The sequence below is a fragment of the Phoenix dactylifera genome, chromosome 3, assembly GCF_051530095.1.
Source record: "Phoenix dactylifera cultivar Ajwa chromosome 3, Ajwa_hap1_PhDact_Kaust_v1.1, whole genome shotgun sequence".
Classification (NCBI taxonomy): Eukaryota; Viridiplantae; Streptophyta; class Magnoliopsida; order Arecales; family Arecaceae; genus Phoenix; species Phoenix dactylifera.
Genome location: NC_143192.1, coordinates 3,986,102 through 4,003,220, shown reverse-complemented (window position 1 = coordinate 4,003,220; position 17,119 = coordinate 3,986,102). Strand labels below are relative to the sequence as shown.

The following is a 17,119-nucleotide window of genomic DNA, read 5'->3' as shown; positions in this document are numbered from 1 at the left end:
ATGTCACGACTTCAATAAAGGTAGCTTGCGGCTTTAAACCTTTACCTAGTGAAAGTATACTTACATCTGAAAGGAATAGTGGTAGCTAAAAAGCTTTGAACCAAATCCTTTGGTTCAGATTTCCATATACTTCACCCCATGACAAATGCAAATACTGGGTTCATCATAGGTGGTGCTTTTCGGCCTCATGCACCAATATCTCAGTTTCATGAGCGCTCTAGGGGTTAAACCCTTATCCCCATAGACTGCCGCCACACAGTCACACTCACATAGGTTAATCCTCCAAGGGTGCTCACAGCAAAGCACCTTGTCATAGACTCGGACTCATTCAGAGTTTTAAACTCTTCCGTATACCTCTGCTGTGTTTAGCACTCACATCATAGGGAGAGACCAAATGACATAAAGTCATTTTAATAATAGTGCTAACTAATCATTAAACAACTTGTTTTTCCCATTGAACCTTTCGTCTTGGGATCTCCAGTCAGAATAGGTTGGGTTGCCATTGTCAATGATTCCTTATGGGTTTCAGTCACATCCCCCTTGATATTTCTATAACTTTGCTTCTAGCTAGTCCTTTAGTCAAAGGATCTGCTAGGTTACCTTCAGATCTAACAAATTCCAAAGTCACGATACCATTTTTAATTAGGTATCTAATTGTCTTATGTCTCACACTAATATGTCTTCTGTTTCTCTTGTTATATTCAGTATTTCTACAAGTATTAATTGCAGCTTCATTGTCACATAACAAAGAGATAGCAGGCATAGGCTTTTCCATAATAGGAATTTCTGACATAAGATTTTTAAACCATTTTGCTTCTTGAGATGCAGAATCTAAGGCTACAATCTCAGCCTCCATAGTGGATCTGGTGATCACAGTTTGTTTGGATGATCTCCAAGCAACAGCTGCACCACCCAACATGAATATGTATCCACTAGTTCCTTTTCGGTTCACTAAATCAGTGATCCAACTAGCATCACTGTATCCTTCAAGTACAGTGGAAAATCTTGAGTAATGTAAACCATAAGACATGGTACCTCTCAAGTATCTAAGTACTCTGTCCAGTGCTTCCCAGTGACTACGACTAGGGCAACTATTAAATCTACTGAGCTTTCCTATAACATAGAAAATGTCAGGTCTACTTGTATTTGCAATATACATCAGTGTCCCAATAATCTGAGCATATTTTTCTTGGGCTACTGGATCACCTTTGTGGCACTTCAAGTTCAAACCATGCTCATAAGGTGTACTCACTGGTTTACAGTTGTACTTATCAAATTTCTTCAAAATTTTCTCAATATATTGTGATTGATCAAAGATTATACCATTAGGTATTCTGGTAATCCTATTACCAAGCATTACCTCTGCCTGACCTAAATCTTTCATATCAAAATTATTAGATAAAAAATTCTTGATATCAGTTACAATATTCATATCAGTACCAAAAATTAAGATATCATTAACATATAAACATACGATAACACATGAATCATTTTCTAACTTAGAATATAAGCATTTATCAGATTCATTTACTTTAAAGCCATAAGAAACAATTATTTCATCAAATTTTCTATGCTATTGCTTAAGAGCTTGTTTTAAACCATAAAGGGATTTGACTAAACTACAAACTTTTCTTTCCTGTCTCTGAGCCACATATCCCTCTGGCTGATCCATATAAATCTCTTCCTCTAAATTACCATTGAGGAAGGCAGTCTTGACATCCATCTGATGGATTATTAAATTATGGATTGAAGCCGGTGCAATTAAAGTACGGATAGTGGTTATCCTAGTCACAGGAGAACACGTATCAAAGTAGTCAATACCCTCTTTCTGAGTAAATCCCTTAGCAACTAATCTTGCTTGATATTTTTTAATTGAACCATCAGGTCTTAATTTCTTCTTAAAAATCCATTTACAACCTATAGCCTTACTACCAGGTGGTAAATCAGTTAGAAACCATGTTTCATTAGTCATAAGTGAATTCATTTCACGATTAATAGCTTCCTTCCAAAATATAGAATCTAATGAGTTCATAGCATCTTTATATGTTTTAGGATCATCTTCAACCATAAAGGTATAGAAATCAGATCCAAAATCTTTCTTTTTCCTAATTCTTTTGCTTCTACCAAGTTCATTAACATCAATAAGTTCATTTTCATTTTCATTAGAAGGTGAATTACAAGATGCATTATTAGATCTATCTATTATATGCTTTTCTATTTTATCCTTAAAAGGAAAAATGTCTTCAAAGAAAGAAGCATCTTTAGATTCAATTATAGTATTCTTATTTATGTCATTAATGTCAGAACTAATGACTAAGAATCTATAAGTAACACTATTAGGAGAATAACCAAGAAATATAGCATCAAAAGTATTAGGTCCTAATTTTCTTTTCTTAATTAAAGGAATATTAACCTTAGCCAAACAACCCCAAACTTTTAGGAAGTTTAGGTTAGGTTTTCTTCCTTTCCAAAGTTCATAAGGAGATTCATTAGAACCTTTAAATGGAACCCTATTAAGCAGGAAACATGCAGTAAGCACTGCTTCCCCCCACCAAACCTCAGGTAAACCTGAGTTGGCAAGCAAAGATCTTACCATATCTTGCAATGTCCTATTCTTCCTTTCAGCCACTCCATTGGACTGAGGTGAATAGGAAGGTGTAACTTCATGTAGAATTTTCATTAACTCTACAGAATTCATTCAAGTTACTAGAGGTGTATTCTCCTCCTCTATCTGACCTAAGAATTTTTATTCTCTTATCAAGTTGATTTTCTACTAAGGATTTATAAGTCTTAAACATCTCAAAAGCTTCATCTTTAGATTTCATTAAATAAACTTGACAATACTTAGAGTAATCATCTATGAAGGTAATAAAATACCTTCTAGCCCCTTTAGTCAAAGTTCCATTTAGATCGCATACATCTGAATGTATTAATTCTAATAAAGTTGAATTTCTATTTACCATTTTAAATGGTTTTCTAGGTTGTTTAGATTGAACACAAATTTGGCACTTTTCTTTTTCATCTAATGAAACATTAGACAATAAACCAGAACTAATCATTCTTTTAATAGTATTATTATTCACATGTCCTAATCTAGCATGCCAAAGAAATGAAGAACATACTGAAAGAATAACTTTATTATTGCTATAAGAAGGAATATCCAAAGGTACATCATTCATTTTATTAATTACATATAAGCCATCACACTCATAGCCTTTGCCTACAAATGTTCCATTCTTTGTTATAATTACTTTCTTAGATTGAAATAATAAAGAATAGCCACTCCTTATTAGAAGAGATCCACTGATCAGATTCCTCCTTCCTTCGGGCACATGGTACACATTAAATAGAGGAAGCACGTTCCCATATGTAAATCTTAGAAGTACTTTCCCAGTTCCAAGTACTCGTGCCGAGGTAGAATTCCCCATAGTCACTATTAGGCCGCTCCAGGCCGATCATCAGTACTAGTAGGACCAGTACTGGATAACACCATGTTGGTTTGTGGATTGGCAGGTTGAGGAGGTGCATGTTCATAGTTCTGATACTTCTTCTTCTTCATCCGGCATACTCGTGCCATATGACCGGATTTTCCACAATTGTAGCAAATCGGCCTTCGATTATTTTTATTGATCTGGTGTTTTATCTTCATGGATTTTCCTTTGTTCTTAGGTCCATCCTTTTCAAATTTGGAGTTTTTGAACCTATAGGTTTTATTCTGGTCTTCTACAAAGTTCACCTTAGTTAGAAATTCAGGGTTCATGATTTGCTCATTGTTTTTCTCAAGATATTGCTCTTGGATCCTAATGGCAGATAGTAGGGTTTTCATGTTCATTTCCTCGGTTTTATGTTTTAGGGACAACCCAAAATCTTTCCAAGAAGGTGGAAGCTTGTCAATGGTACAAGCAACTTGAAGGCTCTCAGTTATACCCATTCCCGTTAAGCCTAATTCATGATAAATCACTGTTAGCTCATGAGCTTGGTCAACTATGGGCTTGGTGTCTACCATCTTATAAGATAGGAATTGACTAGCAATATACTTGTCCATTCCGGTATCTTGGATACCATATTTTTTATTAAGATCATCCCAAATCTCCTTAGAGGTTTTCAGAGTGCAATAGACATCAAAAAGGGGATCAGAAAGATAGAACAAAATCCTACCTCTATACAGGTAGTCTTTCTTCTTAAATTCCTCTAAATTACAAGTCCTAGCTAGTTCATTCTCATTCTCATTTGGAGGAGAATCAAAAATTATGAAAAATAATCCAAGCGTGGTTAAGAAGATTTCCATTTTCTCTCTCCAATGCTTAAAATTAGTTCCATTAAACTTTTCAGGAGGAACCGGATCACTTGCATTGGCCATTGGGGTAACTCTAATTACTAGCCTATTATACGTACGAAGATCTACTTCAAGAATGTTGCAAATAATGTTGAAGCAGAAATAAAACTAAACTATTCTACTTCAATAAATAATAGGCAGTAATAGGCTAAAACAAAAAAAAAGTAAAAGTAGGAAAAATGGAACCCGAGATGCTGAGGCGTGGTATGTTGGTCACTTTCCTTGAAGTAGATTTCGCCGCCTTACAGTGCACTAGGCTTGGATGGCGTTCTACTCCTGAGATACAACAGCCTCCCGTTCCTTCAACCTCGATGATTTGCACAGATCAAAGAAGGCTTCAAACCCAGAATCAATATGCAGCAAGCCCGTTTAAAAAAAAAATGGAAGAAATATTTTAACTGGCAGAGAGAGTAGAGAAGAAGAGAGATTAGGAATCCTCTGCTTCTAATCTCATATGTTTTTCATATTTTTTTCTAATCTGTAGAGGCCGTCTATTTATAGACCTCTACGAGAGGGTCTGTTGGGTGCGTCTCTTCACGGTCGCGGGCGCGATCCTTCGCGTGGCGAAACCGGTCGCGGGCGCGATCCTTCGCGTGAGGCGCGATACCGCGAAGCCACGGTCGCGTCCCTCAAAAACTCGCGCCCCTCTTGCACGGACGTAAAAGCATGACATAAAACTGAGGAAAAGCATGAAAAGGATGACACAAAACCCGTGGAAAGAGGGAAAAATAAAACATTTAATCATTAATAAATCCAACAGTTATGTGGGTTGGTTTTGAAGACACAACAGCAGTGATAGTGCTCTAGGCCTTGTCACCTGAGATGCCATTTGTGCCAGTAGGCAGCCTTAAGTTGGTGAAGAAGTTGGGCAGGCTTGGCACCAAAAATTGGAGACAATGCATGAGGGTTAGGAAATTTCTTGCTTTCCCTTGCAGTGGACTGACTGGATTTTTTTCTCCCTTGTTGGGCTGTAGGCACTGTTTGTTGTTGATGAAGCCTGCACTTGCTCACGTTGCTTCCTTTTTGGGGCTACAGGCACAGATTGCCCTAGGGGAAAACTTGGCCTTTCTTGCTTTCGTTCTCTTTTTGCAATGCAGGCATTGCCTTTTGGGATGAAGCTTGCCCTTCCTTGATTCAAACAACCTTCTGCGGAGGCTTGGGCTCCTTAGGCCCTTTGCATTTCCAGGCATTGTGGCGCCACTCTTGGCAATTGTTGCATCCTAGGACTTGTTTTAGTTCGCGAACAATTTTTTTTTTTTACTGAATTATTTTTTTTGGAAAGCTAATGTGTGAGTATATGATATCTAAAAAAGTAATTTTTTTATGTTTGGTTGATAATGGAAAAATGACATATTTTAGAGTAACTTATGCCTGATTGAGCATCTAATTTTCTTAGAAAGTTGTGTAAAATATCTATTATATCTTTAATAAAGAAAAAGACTTTATCCTATTCTATCTAATAGCTTAAGGGTATTTTTGAAAAAAAATATTTCAATTTCCAAATGATAGGAATTGGACTTTTTCCATATCCCACATGAAAAAAGTGAAATTTTTATTTCAATGAAAAAGCTATTTTTTCATTTCTCTTTTTTGAAAACTCCAACCAAACATGATGCATTTCTCTATTTTCCAGTAGACCTCACTTTCCCCACTCCTCTCCCCGCGAACCAAATGAATCCCCACCACTTCTTCGAACCTCCAAGAGGTCTTTCTACTTGTGGTAACTAACTACCATAGTAGCTAACAGAAATACCTCCCTTAATGTTCTCCGATGATGCGTACAACATGAGCCATCCATGTATTCTATGGACATCTCCACCATGGTTAATCTGGAAGTCCCAATCTCTAGCCAGGTGGTTTAAGCCATTACTCCCTCCACTTATCTCGTGGCAGGGAGAAGACTCCGCACCATCATGCAACAATGTAGACCATGTTCATTTCCCATAAGTTGGTGAAATTGAACCTAAGATTTCTTCTAAGTTGGATGGCCTGCATGGGCCAGCAGCTAAGCAAATGGTCATAATTTGTAGATGAGGGCAATTAATTGTTGTGTTACAAGCAAAGTTAAGAACCAAAGAAGCTCACTTGAAGCAATTTTGGAAGACCCTCAATTCAAAAGTATACCAGACAGTACCATCATCATCAACACTAAGTGCAAATGCAAGCAATCATGGAGGAGATCAATGATTACATTATGTGCAAAACTAAAATCTCATTAACTTACAAAACTCTTGATTTTAAAATATGCGAAATATGCGAAATTGTGAACCGATGATTTCTCGAATGGTCACACCGGTTACCTTAGCAATCAAAGATTTGAGGATAAAGACTTGGATTGGAGTCATGGAGCATCTTCAAGTATTTGGACCTAGGTGATTATTATATGTTTGGATCTCCCTCTTCTTTTCGTTCCCCACCCCCCACCCACCACCCACCAAAAAAAAAAAGGAAATTAGTTCGATATCCTCCCGACGACTGCGGTATAACAGAAAGTCTTTGTTGACCAAAACTGCCGGTCCAGGGCCGGAGATGGACCGGCCGGCCATTAATTCCCTGCAAGCAAGAACTCTTAAGGCAAATATAACCTATTGGAGAAGTGTTTCAAATTGTGATTACTTCGTATCAAAAACATGTACAAAGCTATTGTGAATTTGTGATTTTACCAACAACTTATCTTTAACACAGACAACTCTGTGATTTGTCTCGCATGATTTTGTAAATGGAAATCAACGGCTGTGATCTGTCTCACCCATTACATGTATCCAATACTGTTTTCATGCGTCTGAAACTTGGAATTGGAACTGGTCGGTCCCTCTCCAAGGCACACATCACCTTCCTCAGAACATCACAATTCCAGTCAACTCAGTGCACCGGTCAACACCCGCCCGTCCAACCCACGTTCTCTCACATGCCACCTTTCCCATTCGCTGCATGCCTAAAGATTATATACAAAGAAAAGGCTCGCTTTCCTTTGCCGGCATGTGAGCTGCGTACACCTAGTTGGAGCTCTCATTGCAACAGCTAAAGCTACTTCGGATACTCCTCCTCCCCCTCTCCTACCACCACGCCACGCCACTGGCATTGCTCCCTTGGATTCCACCTCACAGTTTTCTTCCATCACCAGAAAGAGAGGAAATGGGAAAAGAGAGGAGAAAAAGCAGGACCGGATCATACAGTTGCACAGTGATATGAAAGAAAAGAGAGAAAAGATGGAAAGAGTTGAAGGAATCATGAATCCCATTAATCTAAGTAATCCTGCATTAGTTTATAAAAATTGATAACAATCAGAAACAGCCAACAGAAAGAAGAAGATTATTACAAGTCAGCCAGCAGAGCCATCCCGGCGGCCTCTGCTGCTATCTTCCAATGGATCAGCTTCAAGACTTAAAATTGTCTCCCTGAACCATGAGCTCGTAGCATGATAAAGATGAGAGATCGGCGCCGCGCATGCACCGATCGCTGTCTCTAAATTGTCAGCCTAATTTTGAGGCTGGAAAGAGAGTTAAATATTTCGTTCCAGCCTCCAGTCGATGCATACAATAAAACAATGCAATAATGTATGATGATGATGATGGTGAAGAACAGAGCAGACCATGGTGAAGGTGAAGACAGTCAGTCAGCGAAGCACAAGCGATGCATCCCGATCGCTCGTTCGAACAATGACCTGATGAATCGGTTATCATCTTCGAAATCAGAGAGGAATGGGGAGTGCAAGGAAATCCCAATTCTTCCTTCGCCCCCCTCATATGACTAAACAAATGATTCCTCCTTTTTCTTTTTCCTATCAATGCGACAGTGTTAGTAATTTGGATGGAAGAATGCATGAATCCTAACATCAGATGCAAGAATTAAGATGATGGCTTCTGCGCCGAGGCGCTTCCGGGCTGCTGCTGCAAAGAGCTGGAACCAACAGTTGCCGCGGCAGTCGCCCCTGTTGAATCAAACCAGCACTGTTACTGACTTCAGTGCCACCATTAGAGAGAAGCTATATGACGTGCTGTTTAGGCCTCGGGCAAGAAACTTTACCAGTGGTGGGCACAATGGAGGGAGGCATGGAGAGGACCCCAGCCCTGTAATGCTGTGGCAAGTAAGGATATTGCAGCATCTGTGGATAGTGCAGCCCGTAGCCAGTCTGTGCCTGGATATCCTGTGGAAATTGGGCATGGTAGGGGTAGAGATTTTGGAAAAACCCCGGCCCGGCAGCCGCATAGTATGGAGAGAACTGGTGGTGCTGCCCCCCACTTCCACCATATAAACCGTAGTAGCTCTGCATCAATGCCATCAAAATTACCCATTAATTGCCATGAACCGAGATCCCCATTTCTCCTACATTCTAGTTTTGTTCGGGTTCTTCACAGAATACTAACCATTGGATACATGCTGTCTTGTGAGTATCCTCCGGAGTATCTGATAGAAAAAGAGGACAATGAACCGAGGAGGAAGGATTTCACAAGAAAAGGAGCTTTGAGTTTAATAAGAAAAGGCCACATTTCTTTACCCATAAACAGAATAAGGGTAGGCATATTGGGCAGGCTGATGGAAGTAAGAGGTGGCGGCAGCTGATCCATGATACGTAGAAGCAGCAATGCTGGGTCCAGCCAGAGGTCTAAACCTCCCTGCCATCCCTGCACTTGAAACATAAACCATTAGCCTTCCTTTGAACTGGCGAGAAATGTTAATATATATATGGAGTAAGACTGCCAAGATAGACCGCGTCGTGGGGTTGGTGGCCGGGTCCGGTGAGAAGCGCCGAGCGATGCCAGGTTGCAATTAGCTCGCCTGCCGTCGATCACCGGCGATGGATCCTGGCATGCTCTCATGGCCGAATCAGGATCCTTGAAAGTCACCTGATACATATAAAAGACTATAGAAGATCAGAGGAGGAGGAAGAAGAAGAAGAATGCATGGTAGAGATTTTTTTTTTTTTTTTTTTTTTGTTTAGCGATGAAAGAGAGGGACAGCGGCGGGAATGCATACGAAACCGTAGCCCTTAGAACGGCCGGTGTTCTTATCGGTGATGACAACGGCCTCGAGGATCTCGCCGAACTGCTGGAAGTAGCGGTGCATGGTGTCGCGCTGGGTCTCCCAGGCGAGGCCTCCCACGAAGATCTTCGTGTAGGTGGTGTCGCTGCCGCCGGCATTGCCGCTGCCGCCACCCATCTGGAACTGCCGTGGCTGCGCCGCCATCACCACAAGACACCAACAGCAAGAGAGAATAGAGGAGGAATGGCTCGCAGATTATATGAAAAGATTTCCGACCTTCCCTTTGGATTCTCAGATAGTGATAGCAGGGGCACAGAAATCATTACAGGCCAGAGGAATGGAGGAGGGAACAGGGAAAAGAAAGGGAGGGAGGGAGAGAAAGAAAGGGAGGAGAAGAGAGGGAAAATAGTATATATGTGGGGAGGAAGCAGGAAGGGAAACAAGGGGGAGGTGGTGGTGGCGCCCACGACGAGAAGGACCCGTCGATGGCCGATGAAAGAGCTCTCCGTTATATATAATAATGGGGAGGCAGCCTTCGTCTGCTTCGCTGGATTCAACCTTCACATTTACGAGGCACACACAATATTATATGCGGGACAAAAAATTTTGGCCGCGCGCCTGGAGATCTGGGAGGGGACTGCTACTGACGGTGTCGATCATGACTTCCTCATTTAATAATTAAAAAAAAAATAAAGCATCCTCTTGCCATCCTTTTTAGCTCTTGTTCCTAAAATCATCCACCCCTCTCCATCTTTGTGTAAGTTCTCTCTCTCTCTCTCTCTCTCTCTCTCTCTCTCTCTTTCTCTCTCTCTCTCTCTCCAAAAATTACCTCCTCTAAGTACAGTACATATATTTGAGAAGACAAATAGAACAGCAAATTAGGTCACCTTATTTGTAGCCCGACACTTCGAAGAATTCATCTGGACGACAACGGCATTTATACTCTCTTTCTTTTATCTTTTACTTTTATTTAACTTGGCAGACTGTACTCAATATGAAATACCGTTTTTACCCAAAAAATAATTTATTTACCAAATTTGTATCATATGGTCATAAATCGTATATCGATGAACATCATACTTTAGAAATGGTATATCAATGTGTCTGGAGATACATATTAGATTGTTAAAGGGTTAATTTGCTAAATATATTAATAAATATTATGTTCTGAAACTGAAAGTTGTACATCGATTTATCTGAAAATGCATATTAAGTTATATATCAATTTATCTGAATAATGTATATCATCTATTCATGTATTATGTATCGATAAATATTATATTATAAAAATTATATTTTGATTTGTTCAATATATATAAGGTTGTTAGATTATGTATACTTGCTAAGTATGTATTATGTGGCCATGATGAAAGAAGAAAAGAAAAAAAAACTTTTAAGGGAGGAATAAGGTGCCATAGACGGACGAAAAAGGAACGGACCCTTTAGAAAGAAGAAAATCTATGGATAGACTGAACGGGATTTTTTTTTTTTTTTTTGAATAGAAGGACTCCATTGATGTATGGATGGGGGGATGGGATGCATGCCTTGACCGTCTATTAGCCCTGTCTTTCTGCATCATCACCCCCATGGATGGATGGACTACCCTTTCCCTCACTGCTAACTTCTGTCCTCGTAGCCCAAAAAGTGCAGCTGCAGAAGGAAAGAGGCCTACGGCCATTCGGCTCCCGTTTCAAAATTAAGAGAGAGAGAAGGGACTGACTTAGATTATCTGAATGAGATTTGTGTTGAGGCTTGGGTCTTTTTTCCCCTCTCTTTCTTCGTTACTGTTTCCGTGGTTTATTAATGGGAAAAATAAAAAGACTAGTACTGAATTCCGGAAGAAACGGCGATCCTTATGGAATAGATTGGTAAGCATAACAGTAGTTAAATAAAAGGTGAGTTGTATTGGTTTTAGTACCTTGTGGGATATAAATTAGAAAAGAGACCCTGGAACCGAATCATGGCTGTCGCTAGTATCCGACAGCTTAGACTGTCGACTCTTTTTGGTCAAAGCTCTCTCTCTCTCTCTCTCTCGCACCACCTTTCTCCCTCGTTCACCATAAAATAAACCATTTCCTGCTTCTTGTGACTCGGCGTCGACGCCGCGGCGGGCAACTCGGCTCAGGGTTTGGCTGCCACGCGCCCCAAGGAAACCGACCGTTTTGTCCTCACATTGGTCATTCTTCTAGGTCCGTTGGAACGGCATGTATGCATGTATGTATATAGTCCCATAGAAAGATGGGAGGGGTTTCAAGAATTTTATATGCCATGATAAACTTTCTTCACCTGAAATTCCTATATCATATATTGCCTCTCATAGACTTTGTTGCATAGGTTTCATAAGTACAGTATTTATTGTGTAAGTTTGTACAAATATGATACCAAAAATGGTTAAAATAAGGAACACAATTGACTCATACTTAGGAACAAATTCAATAGTAGCGATTCTCCAAATTGTTCTAGCTTATTATCATCGGTTTTCAATTGCGATTTGCATGCACTTCCTACTCGATGTATGTAATTAGCTTACCACAAATCGTTATCGAGTCTGAGGATGATTAGTTGGATGCGGAGCATAATACATTTTCTTGACATGGAGCTTAATGTTAACATGCATGATTTGAAGCTTGCGTATCCTATGTTAGTATATATTTATCATTTTAAAACGCTTTGGAACAATATTGATGATGCATTGCGAGTTAACATAATCAGCTATTATATTCCCCTTGGTGGAAAGTAAATGGTTTTCTGAAGCATGGGCAAGACTCTACATCTTGCTAGCTTGCAATCTAGCAGCAAAGTGGACCTTGCCCTAGTTAAATTATGTTTTCCTAAATTAGAAAGTAAAAGAGTAAGGATGCAAAGGGCTTATAACTAAATAGGCCATGGGCATCCTCTAATCCTTTACATGCATGGTTCATCATATGCTTTATGACTTATGAGCTCTCTTTTCTTTCAGTCTTGTCCCATGCCTACCCTCACATGTCTCATCGTACGATAGTATTTAAGTAACAAGATGCACCACATACACGTAGAAACAGAGGGGGACATGGAGAGAGAGAGAGAGAGAGAAGAATGGTTGGGATGGGTTGTCTGTGTTTGGGGAATATACCTAAAATTAGTAGGTGTTGCTGTTTTTATAATTTTAGTATAGTATTATAAACAAATTATAAAAAAATAGAAAATTAAAAAAATCTTGCTTGAATCAAGATGTGCAAAGTATACTATACAACAATTTGACTCTGTGCAATTCTTTTCTAACAAGCATAATTATTAGAAGACTTGTTCTGAACGACTTCTTCAGTTTCCTAAAAAGAAGGAAAAAGAAAAAAAAAAATTGCTGTGGAAACAGACTGATATATCCCAGATGAGCTTATTTATAGATTCTATCTGGATAATTGTAGAAACGTAATGGTTTCTCTTTTGAAACAAAAAATATTTTAAAATATTTAAATCAACTAAAATTTTAAAAATAAGATTTATTTATTATTATTTTAAAAAATATTTTTTTCAAAATCAAAACCTCAACAGGCTGGACCAGTTCTATGGAGCCACCAGCTTTTGGAATGTCCAGAAGAAAAGCAAGGAGGGGCCGAAATGCGGAATCCGCCTACTATCCACATGAAGGCTGCACAAGCGGCCAGTCTCGTCAGAGCCTCCACATGCTCTCCCTTTTTTTCCCTTCCACCATTACCATCAGTACTCATCCACAGAAACACAAGCTCTCTCCCACCCTAACATTCATTTATTTATATAATCTCATATCTAGTTCATGAAATGGCCTGTCGAAGATAGACTTTAAAACAGGAAGAGAAAGTTTAAACCTATATTAATTTATACAGCGTGTAACATCACCAACCACCACCTTCAACCATCAACTACTTGCATCATAAGGCTGGCTTCAAATGCTTTCCTCTGTCTACGTTTGTGATCAGATGCTCTTCAGAACCAGCCCCATTTGTTTCTCCCCACAGCTGTTGCTGTTATTATTACCATCTTCCAGTACTGTGTCTGATTCTCCGCCTTGCGTCTCCCTCCCTCCCCGTGAAGCGAACTGCTGGATTTATGGAGGTCGTGGAAAGGCTGCGAGGCAGGCGAGAAGACGAAGGCGTGGTCATACTTTTTGCTTAGGCCTACCGCCGGTACCCAGCAGCGAGCATACAGAAGCAATACTCCACTCCTGTGGGCCGCATGTGACCTGCGCGGGCGGTGCTCTGACACCGCCAGCTATCCCGCATGGCCAAGTCGACCCCATGGGTTTAAAATTGCGATCCTTAAAATGGTCCTCCGAGTGTGTTCCGTAAAATTAATAGAGCTACGGATTGGATGGATACTTATGTAATCAGTTATTTTGGTAGTACCTTATAGATTAATGATGGAGAGCTGCTCTTGGTACTTCGTGGTATTTTGATTTTTGATTTTATTGAATGCATCCATACTCGTCAGGTATGATCCACATATCTTAGCAAAGAAAAAAAAGAGATCCTCTGAGAGCCAAAAAAATGATCATTATTCATCCGCTATTAATTTGATTATAATTGCTGTTAAATAATAAGAATAGCAATTGCTATTTACCATTTGCGGTTAAATAAAAATAGTGTTTTTTGTTAATTTCAAAATTTTTATTGTTCAAAAATATTTTTTATTAAATCAACTGTAAAATAATTTTTTTTTATTTGATGGATAATGATCTTGAAATAAGGGCATCAGCCATTTCCTTATAACTATTAGTATTTTAAATTTGAATAATTTCCATATGGTCCAAAATCTCTCATGGGAAAACTTAATTATAAGAGCGCTCTATGGAGAAATCGGCCTCACTATTGCATCAAGGATGGACTTTAATATTTATTAATTAATTTATTTAATTTATAGATGTTTCAGCTTAAAATATTGGATTACTCATGTTACTAAACAAAAGGTTGTTTTTGTGCTAAAAATATGTCACACCTCTGACTCAAGATTACGAGCCGGTGGTTAAGGCAGCCGCCGTATACTCATAGGAAACTCTATCCCCAAGCATGCAAGGCATCTCATTACAATTTTATAAAGCAAGCAACGAAATTAAATAATTATCTATACCCAATATCTCTTCATTGCCTATTTCAAGGGTTTTCAACCTTTTCTAATAACTTTTAACCATGATTTTCTCAAGGAATACTGGCAAATGAACCGATACATAACAAAATGGAATGCAAGGACAGTTGTCTGCATCCAGTCTCCACTTCTCTAATAGTTTTAGCAATTGGCACTAACCGTTCTCCACACTCTATATTCTAGTGATTGCCGGATCTCGTACTAAATCTTCACTTCGTCTGTGTTTAATATTGAACTTACCCTAGCCAATACTTTTCTTACTCGGCTTATCCTATGCTAAGCCATTTTCACGCCTGCTCAGTCTATTTTGCTAGATGGCGTTAAGACTTTGGCCTCTGATTTATCGCCATATTTTAGGATGTTTGGCTTAAGGCCCCTCATCATCATCATGCCTTGGACTTGCCATATGGTTGAATATGCATGCATCCTTTGAGTGCCATCATTAGTTGCAATGCGGTGTAAACCATTTTATTTCCTTGGAAACTTAGTTTTCTACATAATTATTACTTGAAAGCTTACATTCCTAAACTAAATAGTTTTATTTTATTTATTCTTTATAAGCATGATATTTTTATAACTTGGGTTAGGCAAGAATACTAAAATAAGGCAAGCTTATTACACTCAACTTTTTGTAGTCATGGAAACATTTTTTTTAGGAACTTGTGGATTTTGAGAATTAATGAAATGTTTATGTTATGAAAATTTGTGATATAAGTGATTTTGAAATATTAAGTTATATTTTGACAATAAACTTTGTCAATCTAATTATGATTTAGGCCTAGCTAACTTGACTAATCACTATTAATGCATGCACTTGAAAATAATATTTTTGAGATCTCCATCACAAGTCTAAATGTGATTTCAAGTCTCCAATGTTGGGATGTTTATTTTGCACCTTGCAATGTCACTAATAAATTGACCTTTACTCTAGAATCAAGTCAAAAAGAAATCATCCATGCAGTTATTGGCCAGCTAAGAGAACACTCACTCGATGTTTGGCATATTGATTCATGTATTGAAAATTGTTAGAAACCAAGGTTGGGTGCCTAAGAGAACATGCCCATGCTTGGCTCAAATAGGTTTAAGTAGGAGTTATTACATGGTGATCATAACTACGTCGTGTGGTAATCACAACTCCCAAAAACCACCTCAACCACCCCTATAATAAGAGGGGGGGATCAGAAATGAGAGAGATGAATATTGAAGCAATGTCCTCTAGTCCTCTCTCCTATCTCTCTATGTCATCCTTGAACCTAATGGCCTTTTAGGTAGTCAGAAAGAGTTTTCATTTTTATTATAAATGGATTCCTGTCAGCAAATTGGGGCTATGTAGACAAAGAAGATGTTCAAGAAAATAATAAGACCCAAATCATGCCATCCTAACCAAAGTAAGATCTTGATAGCATAATGAAGCACTTCCTAAAAATATATTATTGATCTTCCTTCTTGTTGAAGATTTGATTCCTGTCATTGGCATCAAAGCCTCTGGGCTAGTATTCATGCTTCTAAGAATATGATGATGAACATACTCCAAAAATCCGCGGTTTTTATGGGTTGGCAATTAATAAGGCCGTGATGGTCTTTCATGGCAACCTTTTATGCACTTGATATTAAGGTTTCATTTTCTTACATTAGGTAGACAATTCGAGTATGACTAAGCCTGGAAATTTTTAACCAATTCTAACATATAGTTTGAGAGAAAATTGGAACACAACTTTTATGACAATTTGGGACCCATGTTTTCCTGATCATTTTTCTCTCAACAAAGGGCACTAGACTATCCATGGTTGTTATGGATAATTAGATCACTACAAAGGCTTTCCAATGAATGGTTACATGCCAAATTTGGCTGAGAAACGAGAAAGTTATAAGGACTGAATTTTGGTGGTTGAATCTATTCATGCGCTAGTGCAACAGGGTGATTGACTCCTGTCTCATCGCGAAGTCCTGGTATCTGGCATCATCACAAAGGACATTGAAGGAGTTCTGATAGCCATGGAGACTAGCTATGTGCATGCTGTGGCCATCAGGGTCTTCACTTCTTCCTTCCGAGCCATTCCACCCAATTTCAAGAAGGGGTCCCGATAAATAACTATGTGTGGTGACTTGCCACCAAGACGTTCTTGTGGCACCCACATTGTGCTCGTTAGCATAAAGAATTGGTGCACAGTGGATTGCCATTGAGGCTCCCACACATTGCTCATATCGGCGCCATGTTTGGTGACACCGGGGAGAAGAAGATGGGGGAGAAAAGCAAGAGGAGGAGAAGAACTAGGAGTTGCAGGCGAAGGCAACCAAGCCTGATCCTGCCATTGGTGGTGACGAGAATGGAATAGTCCTGCTCGAGATGACTCTCTACGTCCACCTCCTCCACCTTCCTCGATGATGATCTTGTTGGATCCCGTTTAATTAAACCTTGATTCCGTTTAATTAGAACCCACATCTTGACAAGTGTCACTTGTAAATCCTGATAATCACAAGGGCATTAAGGTAATTGCACGACAGTGAAAGGTTGCCTTGATGGGGGGTGACTCTTCACGTGTGTAACTAATCATGGAGAGGGCTATAAATAGCCTGTCAGACCCCTTCTCTAATACACGCATTAAGAGCTCTCTCTCCAGAAGATCTCTCGCTAATCCTTTTTCAGAAATCTAAACTGATCGCGACTGCATACGCATCTCAAAGTTTAATTGAAGATGGATT

At 39.2% G+C, this 17,119-nt stretch overlaps 2 protein-coding genes and 1 pseudogene across 3 annotated transcripts; all 3 read right to left on the bottom strand.

Moving 5' to 3' along the window:
- Positions 1 to 529: 529 nt before the first annotated feature.
- LOC149767873 (secreted RxLR effector protein 161 pseudogene) lies at positions 530 to 1,159 on the bottom strand (annotated as a pseudogene).
- Positions 1,160 to 3,436: 2,277 nt separating this feature from the next.
- LOC149767872 (uncharacterized) lies at positions 3,437 to 4,360 on the bottom strand. The gene has a single exon (XM_089929362.1). It carries the CDS (start codon positions 4,358 to 4,360, stop codon positions 3,437 to 3,439), a length of 924 nt encoding a protein of 307 aa, XP_089785488.1.
- A 3,195-nt stretch (positions 4,361 to 7,555) lies between these two features.
- LOC103708299 (uncharacterized) lies at positions 7,556 to 9,803 on the bottom strand. Of its 2 annotated transcripts, none has more exons than XM_008793146.6 (6): positions 9,314 to 9,803; positions 9,048 to 9,183; positions 8,835 to 8,961; positions 8,704 to 8,743; positions 8,363 to 8,603; positions 7,556 to 8,267 (listed from the first exon to the last, which is right to left on the bottom strand). In XM_008793146.6, exons 1-6 carry the CDS (start codon positions 9,521 to 9,523, stop codon positions 8,185 to 8,187), a joined length of 837 nt encoding a protein of 278 aa, XP_008791368.2. In that variant the 5' UTR covers positions 9,524 to 9,803; the 3' UTR covers positions 7,556 to 8,184. The 2 variants fall into 2 exon arrangements, with proteins under 2 accessions (XP_008791368.2, XP_038979690.2); XM_039123762.3 differs by having other exon boundaries at positions 8,143 to 8,286; positions 9,314 to 9,671.
- Between the last annotated feature and the right edge of the window lie 7,316 nt (positions 9,804 to 17,119).

Excerpts from the sequence above, each read along its gene's own strand:
- LOC149767872 (XM_089929362.1), bottom strand. The coding sequence starts at position 4,360 with ATGGCCAATGCAAGTGATCCGGTTCCTCCTGAAAAGTTTAATGGAACT.
- LOC103708299 (XM_008793146.6), bottom strand. The coding sequence starts at position 9,523 with ATGGCGGCGCAGCCACGGCAGTTCCAGATGGGTGGCGGCAGCGGCAAT. Across the intron at positions 9,184-9,313 it reads GTTCTAAGGGCTACGGTTTC|GTGACTTTCAAGGATCCTGA; the intron begins GTATGCATTCCC and ends TATATGTATCAG. Across the intron at positions 8,962-9,047 it reads GCCACCAACCCCACGACGCG|GGATGGCAGGGAGGTTTAGA; the intron begins GTCTATCTTGGC and ends TTTCAAGTGCAG.